Raw genomic sequence first — 12,104 nt, forward strand, 5'->3', positions numbered from 1 at the left:
CTCAACTTGTCCATCAGTCTGTGGATGAAATGATGTGCTAAGTCTTACCTGAGTTCCCAAACAATCTTGAAAGGAATTCCAGAAATTAGCTGTAAATTGTGCTCCTCTATCAGTAATAATGGATACTACACCATAAAGTCGTATTATCTCTTTGACATACAACTTTGCATAATCTTCAGCCGAGTACATAGTTCTGACTGGTAGAAAGTGAGCTAACTTCGTAAGTCTATCCATAATTACCCATATAGAATCATACATATGCTGAGAATGAGGAAAGCCTGTAATGAAGTCCGTATTAATCACTTCCCATTTCCAAGTTGGAATTTCCATAGCTTGCAACAATCCACCGGGCTTTTAATGCTCAATCTTTACCTGCTGACAGTTAGGACATTGAGCTACAAACTCTGCTATGTCTTTCTTCATTTCGTCCCACCAATAGATGGATTTGAGATCATGGTACATCTTTGTCGCTCCTGGATGAACAGAATAATGGGCTTCCTCCAGAATCTGTCGACGTAACCCTGCAACATCAGAAACACATAATCTGCCTTGATACCTGAGAACTCCATCTGCAGAAATCTCAACTAGTGACTTTTTCTTCTGAGGAAGTGTATCTTTGAAATGAATTAACTTAGGGTCCTCATATTGGCGCTTCTTCACCTTCACTACTAAAGATGAGACAGCTGAATTATGGATAGTAATTCCCGTATTGCCCGAGTCTATCAAGCGAACTCCTAGGGTGGGTAGTTGTCGAAGCTCAAGAGCTAACTCCCGTTTCTCCGGCTGAACATCACATAGACTGCCCATGGATTTGCGGCTAAGAGCATCAGCTACTACATTCGCCTTCCCAAGATGATATAAGATATTCACATCATAATCTTTCAGTAGGTCCAACCACTGCCTTTGCCGTAGATTCAACTCCTTCTATTTGAAGCTATACTGGAGACTCTTATGATCTGTATAAATATCAACATGAATACCATATAAATAATGTCTCCACATCTTCAATGCATGAATAACTGTAGCTAACTCTAAATCATGGGTCGGATAGTTTTTCTCATGTTTCCGCAACTGTCTTGAAGCATAGGCAATAACCTTACCGTGCTGCATCAATACACAACCCAACCTAACACCGAAAGCATCACAATAAACAACATAGCCTTCTGATCCTTCCAGAAGTGTCAGGATCGGAGCCGAAGTCAATCTGTCTTTCAGCTCCTGAAAACTATGCTCACAAGCGTCAGTCCATTGGAATTTAGCTAATTTCTAAGTTAGCTTCATCAATGGTGCAGAAGTAGAAGAAAATCTCTCTACAAATCTTCTATAGTAACCGGCCAACCCAGGAAACTACGAACCTCCGTAGGTGTTGTAGGCCTTGGCCAAGTCTTCACAACTTCAATCTTCTGGGTATCTACTCGAATACCATCAGCTGAAATAATATTCCCCAGAAAAGTTACAGAATTCAATCAGAACTAACATTTCGAAAACTTGGCATATAGTTCCCGAATCTGAAGAATGCTAAGAACAGTACGTAGATGATCTGCATGTTCTGCCTCCGATCGAGAATATACCAGGATATCATCGATGAACACAATCACAAATAGATCTAGAAAAGGCCTGAATACATTATTCATCAAATTCATGTATACCGCCGGGGCATTAGTTGATCCAAACGACTAATGACCATATCTAGTTATAAAGACTATCTTCGAAATATCCTCTTCCCTAACTCTCACTTGGTGGTACCCTGATCTTAGATCTATTTTTGAAAACCATTTGGCACCCTGAGACTGATCGAATAAGTCATCAATCCTTGGAAGGGGATGTTTATTCTTTATGGTCACCTTATTTAATTGTCTATAGTCAATACATATCTGCAAAGAACCATCTTCTTTTCTTACGAACAACACAGGTGCTCCCCATGGCGATGAATTAGGCCTAATAAAGCCTTTTTCAAGCAGATCTTTTAATTGCTCCTTCAATTCCCTCAATTCTGTAGGAACCATTTTGTAAGGAGGAATAGATATTTGTTTGGTATTCGGTAACATATCAATAGTAAAGTCAATCTCCCGTTCTGGTGGGAGGCCTAGGAGCTCGTCTGGAAACACATCTGGAAACTTATTCACTACCAGAACAGATTGAAGAGTTAGCGGCTTTGCTTCTGTGGCTTGAACCCAAGCTAAATGATATATACAACCCTTAGCAATCATCTTCCCCACCTTGAGATGGAAATAAATCTACCTCTCGGGGATGCTGTATTACATTTCCATTCTACAACTGGTTCCCCAGGGAATTGGAAGCGAACCATTTTTGTCCTGCAATCAACATTGGCGTAACAGGAGGCCAACACATAATTTCTATATATCAGTTTAGCTACCACTAGGTCACCAACAGGTGGACACCTCAAAAGGTTTGATTAGCTCGGGTTTCACCCTAATACGATCGGCAATATAAGAAGTAATATATGACAAGGTAGAACCCGGATTAATCAATGCGTATACATTATGAGAGGATACTGATAACATACCTGTGACAACATCAGGGGAAGACTCAAGATCCTGTCATCTCGCTAGCGCATAAATGTGGTTCTGAGGGCCACTCGAACTAGATGCTCCCCCTCTGCCTCTACCACGACCTGCTGATGCCTGCGAACCTTTCCCCAAAAGGCGTACAGACGATGAAGAACCAGCCGCTGATCCTGTGGGGTGGGCCCTACCTCTGCCACCCTTTGATGGACAATCACGCAGTATATGCCCAGTCTGACCACAGGCATAACAAGCGCCTGAACCTAGGCAGCACTGTCCCAAATGTAGCCTACCACATTGATTACACCATGGTAGGGGTGGTCTCATCTGACTGGAATCACTTCTATACTGGGAACCCGAAACTCTAGAGCTCTAACTCGGTTTAAAATAAATAGGGCGATCAAATCTCTTGCCTGCGAATCGAGGAGGTGAACTAGCCGCTAATTGGCCTGAATGCCTGGAATACTGTTGCCTCGGACCCCCTCTATACTCACTAATAGCACCTGAAGATTTGGCCCTCTTGTTATAACCTCTATCATAATCACGCTCACCCCCTTACTGCTGCTGTTGTTCTTCCAGGTTCTGGCCATGGGCCTGAATACGAGAAATATCCATTCCTTCCTGAAGTGAGGCAGTCAAGTACTCCTTAATCAAATGTGGCCCCAAACCACTCAAAAACCAGTGTATGTGGTCCCTCATATCGGCTACCATGGCTGGAGCATACCTGGCGAAAGAATTAAAGTGGAGGCTATACTCTCGAGCACTTATATTCCCCTGTCTAAGATTCAAGAACGTGTTAGCTGTAGCCCGTCGAACCTCTGGTGGCAAGTAATGTCAGTTGAAAGCATCTACGAACTCTTGACATACCGGGGGAGGTGCATTTACCCCTTTAGAAGATATCCAGGTGTTATACCAATGAACGGTCACATTTAACAATCCATAAGAAGCTAACTCTACAGACTAAACATCAAAAGCATGTATTATCCACAATGTCCTCAGCATCTCATCTATAAAACTCTGCGGGTCCTCATCCGGCTTTGACCCAATGAATTCTGGAGGATTCAGACTAATGAAATCTCGAGCTCTAGCACTGGCAGCTCTGTCACCATGACCCGCACCCTGCCGTTGCGCCTGAGTGGTGACTAATTGAGTCAGCAAATGGATGGCCTCTCTCATCTCCCGACCTGAGGCATCTGGTCGAGGAACTGGGGGTATTAGAGCTAAAGCTGGGGCCCCTACATGCTCTTCGAAAATTGGTCGAGTATAAGAGGTCTGAGATGGAATCTCATTCTGGGACTCACCTTCCTCTATGTCAGCCGGCAGTTCCCGCTAAGTCTTCCTTCTAGCCACTGTCTTGCCTTTCGGGGTCGTAGTAGCTTTTCTCTTCAGGCATTGTTGAAAACATAATACGCGGTTAAGGAAAAGGGAATTCTTTTATCATAGCTCGATCGCACGATCTTTGAAGAAGAAGAAGGTCAATCATTCCTAAATGCCCTGCAGCCTCCTGTTCATAAGTGTGGCGCGCTTCACACCCATAAACAAGACCCTACTGGACACGGCTCATAGACACACTGATACAAGATTAAGAACGAAAATAGAAATAAAAGGCAAGAAACAAAAGGGGTAGATAATTTGTCACAACTTAAGACCTAATTTAGCAACCAAAGTTATAGAAAACTAAGACCTCTAAATTAAGAACAAAAGAAACCCCAAATTCCTCGGAAGACCTCAAGGCCCAAGCAACCTTTCCTCTCAACAATTACACAATCCAAGGCTTCACAAGCTCTCAACTCTCAAGAGTTTTACAATACCAAATATCGATATTAAAAATAGTCTAAGTCTTCTAAATGAAAGAAACTACTATTTATACTAAAGCTCAAAAGAAGACAACTATATTATTACACTTCTACCCTTAATGAAGTAAGGGCCTTGTTTGGGTGTCTTCTTTTGGCAACAGAACTTGAAATTGCAAATCTTCAAGTAATGGCCACATTGCAAGCATGGCCATCTTCAACACTCTTCTCCAAATAATCCTCCCATGCTATCATGAACACTTGGAATCCCCGGGAAGGCTCTAGAATGTATTCAAGTATGTCCCTCCTCATGAACAATGCTTGCATAGCTTGAAGTTCCCTCACTTCGCTCCTTGTAAAAGGCCTTGATGCCACTCGGATTGTATCATTCTCCCCTTCTTGAAGAGAATTTGTTCTCAAATTTAAGGGATAATCATCTTGCACAACCATAGGAGAGAGATCACACACATTGAAGGTGTTGTGAACTTGGTATCCGTGTGGAAGATTAAATTTGTATGCATTATCATTGAGCCGTTCAAGTACTCCAAATGGACCATATCCTCTAGGCATCAACTTGGTCTTTCTTTTGTTGGGAAACCTCTCTTTCCGAAAATGTACCCAAACCCAATCAGCCGATTCAAGCACAACTCTTTTGCGGCCCTTGTTTGCTCTCTTGGCCGTTTCTTGGTTCTTCTTCTCAAGGTGAAGCCTCACCTTCTCATGCAACTTCTTCATGGCCTCGGCTCGTTTGTTGCCATCTAAACTCAACACAACATCTTGAGACAAAGGGGTTAGATCTAAAGGGGTTAGGGGGTTAAAACCATAAACCACTTCAAAAGGTGACATGCCAATAGTGCTATGAATGAATCTATTGTAAGCAAATTCAACCAAAGGCAATTGATCTTCCCGAGATGCTAGTTTCCCTTTAACCATGGCCCTAAGCATAGAACCCAAGGTCCTATTGACAACTTCGGTTTGGCCATCGGTTTGCGGGTGACAAGAGGTAGAAAACAACAATTTAGTACCAAGTCGTCCCCACAATTCTTTTCAAAAGTGGCTAAGGAATTTGGGATCCCTATCGCTCACTATGGTTTTGGGAATACCATGCAACTTTACCACATGTTCAACAAACAAAGATGCAACATGAGGAGCATCATCAACTTTATGACGAGCAATGAAATGAGCCATTTTAGAAAATCGATCAATCACAACAAAGATGCTATCTTTACCCCTTTTGATTCTAGGCAAACCCAACACAAAATCCATCGAAATATCAACCCAAGGTTGTTAAGGGGTGGGGACAGGGGTATACAAACCATGGGGAAGGAGTATAGACTTGGCGCCACGACACTCCATGCATTAGCCACAAATCTCAGCTACATCCCTCCGCATATGAGGCTAATAAAATTGCTCCTCAAGAATCCCCAAAGTCTTATCAATCCCAAAATATCCCATCAATCCCCCATTGTATGCCTCCCTCACAAATAATTCCCTCCAAGAGCTCATGGGCACACACAAACGCTTGTTTTTGAACAAGAAACCATCAAACCTATAATAGGGAGTAGAAGACCTATCCCTAATCCACCTCTCCCTTTACCACTCTTCACAATCTAGAAAGATTTTGGCAAAGAAGGGTCCTCGGGATACAATGTCTTTAAGCTTTCAAAACCTATCAATTTGGAAGATAAGGTATTAATCAAAACATGTTTCCTTGATAGGGCATCCGCCACTACATTCTCATTTCCCTTTTTGTATTGGATTGCATAAGGGAAGGTTTCAAGGAATTAAACCCATTTAGCATTCCTTTTGTTCAACTTTCCTTAGGCCTTAAGATGTTTTCAGGACTCATGGTCGGTACTAATCACAAACTCTTTAGGCCACAAGTAGTGTTGCCAATTACCTAAAGCTCTAATCAAAGCATACAATTCAAGATCATAGGTGGAGTAATTCAACGTCGCACCCTTAAGATTTTCACTAAAATATGAAATGGGTTTTTGGTCTTGCATTAAAACGGCACCAATGCCTACTTTACTAGCATCACATTCAATTTCAAAGATTTTGTCAAAATCGGGTAATTGTAACAACGGTGCGGAGCTAAGCATTTGTTTTAGAGTTTCAAAAGCCTTTACTTGCTCCACACCCCAAGAAAAAGGTTTATCCTTTCGAATTAACTCAGTCAAAGGAGCGGCTATGGTACTAAACCCCTAAACAAACCGCTTATAAAAACTAGCCAATCCATGAAAACTTCTAATATCACCAATGGGTTTAGGAGTTGGCCAATTCTTAATAGTGTCTATTTTGGATTCATCAACCTCAACACCCCTTGAACTAACAACAAAACCCAAGAAAATAACTTCATCAACACAAAAAGAGCATTTTCCAACATTAGCATAAAGTTGTTCTTGTCTAAGCACTTCAAACACACATTTCAAGTGAATAACATGCTCATCCATGGTTTTACTATACACAGAAATATCATCAAAGTAAACAACCACGAATTTGCCAATAAAAGGTTTCATCACAAGATTAATCAAACGCATTAAAGTACTAGGAGCGTTAGTGAGACCAAAAGGCATCACCAACCATTCATATAGACCAAACTTGGTCTTGAATGCGGTCTTCCACTCATCCCCGGGTTTCATCCGAATTTAATGATACCCACTCCTAAGATCTATCTTAGAGAATATGTATGAACCATTAAACTCATCAAGAATGTCATCAAGACGAGGTATGGGATGGCGATACTTTACCGTTATCTTGTTAATGGCTCAGCAATCAACGCACATGCGCCATGATCCATCTTTCTTTGGCACCAAGATCACGGGCATGGCATATAGACTCATACTTTCTCGCACAACTCCCTTTTCAAGGAGCTCATCCACTTGCTTTTGAAGCTCCTTAGTGTCATCCGGGTTGGCTCTATAAGCCGGTTGTTTGGCAATTGAGACCCCGGGACAAAGTCAATTTGGTGTTCAATTCCCCTCAAGGGTGGTAATTATTATGGGAGTTCCTTTGGGAACACATCATCAAAATTCTGCAAAAGAGAAGAAATAGAACTTGGAAAAGAAGGGGTTAGTTCATTAGTGTGCAATGCATAGTCCCTATGCATGAGGAGAATCACTGGTTGACGCTCCTCAAATTCCTCCCTAATATCCCCAAAGTTTGCTAAGAGGGACACCTTGGCCTTTCCCTTTGACTCTCTTGACTTCGCACTCCCTTTTTGAGAACCACTTTTGTCAATATTCCCTTGCACCACTATGTTTGATTGCAAGGCTCCCTTGCTTTTCTCCTTCAACTCTCTCATTTTGTGATAGACCCTACCAACTTGAAGATGAGACATTGGGCACATCACATGTTTGACCCTATTATGGACAAGTGTATATCGATTGGTTCTACCATCTTGCTTGTTGACCTATCATATTGCCAAGGTCACCCAAGTAGAAGGTGACAAGCTTGCATGGGAACTACGTCACATAGGATCTCATCTTGATACTTCCCCACTTTGAATTTGATAATAGCTTGTCGGGTCACCTTCAATTCCCCACATTCATTGAGCCATTAAATTTTGTAAGGATGCTCATGACGGGTGGTGGAGAGTTTCAAGAAATCAACTAGAGTCGTACTTGCAACATTCGTACAACTCCCACAATCAATGATCATGATACACACATTTTGATTAATGATACACTTGGAGGGAAAAAGGTTCTCCCATTGACTAGGATCGTCCATGGCTTTGCTTATCATTGTCCGTCGGACCACATAGTTTGGAATAGTGACTTCTCCTCCTTGAGGTTTAGTCATAAATGTTAATGTCCTCCTAGATAAGTAAAGTGTGAAAATGTCCTCATCATCATCTCTCTCCATATTCCATTCATCACTACTAAGTTGTTCATTCTCATGAGTGCCCACATCATATCCTTCCTCACATTCTTTCTCATCCTCACTACAAGTGTCTCTCAAAATAAAAGCTCTACGATTAGGGCAGTCACTTGCTCTATGACAGAAGCCATGACATTTAAAACATTGGATAGGAGTTTTCGTACCTCTTTCTTTTGGAACAAACTTTGGAGGTTGTTTGTCAACTTGCTTCTCAACTTGAGCATTCTTCACAAAGGGCTTCTTGGTTTCTTGCATGGGGCCCTTATTCTTTTTCCAATTGGAGGAGGAAGCCCCTCATTCTTTGTTATTATTCCATGAACTCACATAGCCCCATGACTTATTGATTTTGTCTTCCTTGAGACCCTCCTCTATTTCAATAGCCGCATGAAGGGTTTCTTCAATGCTCTCATAGTTGCGGAGTCTCATTTGGGAGGCAATGTCACCATTTAAGCCAGCTCGGAATCGAGTCATAGCATTCAACTCATCCTCTTCAAAGTCAATTGTCATCTTTACGAGTTGGAACTCATCATAGAATTCTTCCACACTCTTTTTATTTTGCCTCAAGGTATACACCTTCTTGAGTTGTTCTTGCTTGTAGCATTCGGTGACATATTTACACCGCATGGCGTCCTTCAATTCATCCCAAGTAGGTGTGGGAGGAAGTCCAATAATTCTTCTTGCTTTCACTTGAGTTTCCCACCATGTGGAGGCGTACCCTTCGAATTGTGCAATGGCATAAGACGCCCTTTTCACCTCGGACATGTCATTCGTCAAGAAGATTCTATCACAATGCATCACCCAATCAAGAAATGTATCGGGGTCACTTCTTCTTTTGAAGGTCGGGAGAGTAACTTTAATTGAATTGAGACTCGTGTCTCGCCCTCCTCCATAACCATGGTTTCCATTCAAATCTCCATCGTCATCATAACCTCGATGGTTGCGACCTTGGTGCCCTTCACGAGCTTGGTACCCTCCTTGCCTACGCATGTGAGGGTTAGGACCATGCCTTCCACCCCTCCCTCGATAACCTCCTTGTGCTTGCCCTCGTGGCCTCCAATCTTGGTCACCATAACGTTCATGCTCAAGTATAGCTTCCTCTATCTCTTCCTCATTTGGTTGTTGGATGTTTGGACGGTTTCGGGGTGGGATTGGTGCATTTGGGCGTGGGTCGTTTGGGATTTGATTTTGTGGGGGTGGATTGTTTCGTTGGCCTATGGGAATGTTGTTTGGTGGGGTGAGAGTTGTGTTTTGAGGTGTGTTTTTTTCACGACCCAACCCCGTGGGCCATGACTAGTGCCTGAACTGGACACCCATATACGAACCTGTTACATATAATCAAACAGAATCTATGAATAACATGGAAACTTGCAAAAGAACTCCAACGATTCATAACGTCGTCATATATGTTTATTCAGATAAACTGTCTCCTGAGGAGTCGCAACTAATCAAATCATAAAACGGTACGCAAGCCGACAAGGCTGCCACTACTCATCAATATCATGTCATATGCAAGCCGACAGGGCTGCCACTACAGACGGACATCATATCATAGCATATCGTTAGACACAGCTGATCAGAACTTATACACAACCCATACATATGTCTACAGACCTCTAAGAGTACTAACAGTGAAATATGACGGGACAGGGCCCCGTCGTACCCCTGGATAAACACACACACACACACACACACACACATATATATATATATATATATGTATCATAAGATCTGTACCAAAAGTCTAAACTCCGGAACAACAGAGCTCTCCAAGATAACTGAGTAGAAGTCCTATGCTGAAGGGTCACCAAACCGACTATCTGTACCTGCGGGCATGAAACGCAGCCCCCCGAAGAAAGGGGGTCAGTACGGAATATGTACCGAGTATATAAAGCATGAAATACAGTAAAAAGGATCATAACTGAAATAGAGATTACCAGAAACAAGTATGACTTTTAAAACATCAATACACTTGCCTTTTGAAATGAAAATCATGCATATCAATATCATATATCATATACATAATGTGTCCCGGCCCTCTAGTGAGGGACTCGGTGAATAAGGTCGCCACATACCATCCTTGGCGCCATAATCACATCATTACACCATCACACCATCATATCATCACATCATCGTATATATATATATATTAAATATAACGTGTCCCGGCCCTCTAGTGAGGGACTCGGTGAACAATGCAGTGAAACTGTGCACGAAAACGTGTCCTGGCCCGGGACTCAGTGAAAGATATATTGAGACATGCACGAGCAGAGTAGTAAGAAACCATATGCAAGTTAAAACACATCTGAGACTCGATAGAATAATCAAAACGAGTTATCATTTGAAAATCAAGGCAATAGTCATATCAAGTACCTTTCGAATATCACTATGGATTATATCAAAATAGAACTTTTGGAATCATATACACGTATCAAGAACATTAGCCATCCTAGTGGCTCTAAGAATAGGAGCTTCTTTGAAATCATCCATATACGTCGTCTGTTTGTTGCATAAAGATCATGCCAAAAGAAAGAAGGGTTAACTTTACATACCTGCTGAAGGTTATTCGTAATCTCGTTCGCTTCGTCGCCCCTTTAGCCTATTTAATATAAGAGTAACACTATTATTAGTAACTATACTTTCTAGTTCGTAAATCCGTAGCCCATCGCTTATAGAACTCATTCCTTAACTTATACTTCCTCGTTAAGGGTTTTTCGTTATTAAGGACTTAACGAAAATCAGGCAGCATTTCCCCTATATATTCGCCTAATCCGAATTTCCAATTATTCTCCTGTTAACACAGAAATACCAACAACAGAGATATACATATAAAATTCTCACAATTCAGCCCATAACAATTCTAACAACCAACAACTTCTCTAAATCCATTTCAACCCACAATTTTCTATAACATCAATTTTATGCATTTTCTTACTTCAAATTTCGTCCAATCCAATTTTAATAACTCCATTACAACACTATTAACACAATTACACCATAAAACAAGAAAATCTTACCTTAATTGTCTTGGAGGAATTTCTACTCTTAATTGCTCCAATTTCGCAATTTCTTCTTCCCCAATTCAATATCCAATGTTGCTATCAACTCCTTGAACGTGTAGAACACTATTTTTGTAACTATAATTCTCCTTCTTCAACAGTTTAGGGGCTGGTTGTGCTCAATGAGCTGCCATGGCTGCCCATACGTTATCTATCTTTCAATTTATTGAAGGAAATATAATTTGTGAAAGAATTAAAGGGGAAAACGTTGCTGCACTTCTACTAATATTGCTATGCACTTCATGTGAAGTCCCTAAGCTAGATGAAGCTATGAAGGTTTCTGCTCACGTTTTGTGCTAAGGAAATTCAGCCAGCAAATGTTTTCATTTCTGTTATTATCACCTAATGGATTGTGGGGTCCATTCTTCTAATGGACTTTATAAATATGCCACCTATCACTTAACAATGCTTAGTCATTGTAAGCTGTTACATGAACGTGAAAGTGAGGTCACCCAACACTCATTCCTCCACTAGCATTATTTTATACCAACTACAATTTCCCCACTTAATTAGTTACACACATAATTAATTTCTTGATCTCAATTCACTTAAACATGAACCACTTTTAACACACTCCATATACTCATTATTATGCTCATATGACATGGCTCTAGTCCATAGTCTCATTTTCCACACATAGAATCTTATTTCCAGTCATCGTCGTCACACTTTTCCATCTTAAATTATTTCGGGACTCCATTCCTTGTATACACCAAGTTATTCGCTTCATGCTTGAGTATGATCAAATTCTCCGGGCTCGAGTAAATTTACGCATATTGGATGGTCCAATTTCCTAGTACAAAAATACGGGTTATTATAGCTTGGACCGTATTTCATTCGAATAGCTATTA

General features: G+C 41.2%; 1 protein-coding gene across 1 annotated transcript; it reads right to left on the minus strand.

The window, feature by feature from the left end:
- Positions 1 to 2,561: 2,561 nt before the first annotated feature.
- On the minus strand, positions 2,562 to 7,622 carry LOC132612945 (uncharacterized). The gene is made up of 2 exons (XM_060327016.1): positions 7,440 to 7,622; positions 2,562 to 2,798 (listed from the first exon to the last, which is right to left on the minus strand). Exons 1-2 carry the CDS (start codon positions 7,620 to 7,622, stop codon positions 2,562 to 2,564), a joined length of 420 nt encoding a protein of 139 aa, XP_060182999.1.
- Positions 7,623 to 12,104: the final 4,482 nt, after the last annotated feature.

Source organism: Lycium barbarum, chromosome 1, assembly GCF_019175385.1.
Source record: "Lycium barbarum isolate Lr01 chromosome 1, ASM1917538v2, whole genome shotgun sequence".
In the NCBI taxonomy this organism is placed as follows: domain Eukaryota; kingdom Viridiplantae; phylum Streptophyta; class Magnoliopsida; order Solanales; family Solanaceae; genus Lycium; species Lycium barbarum.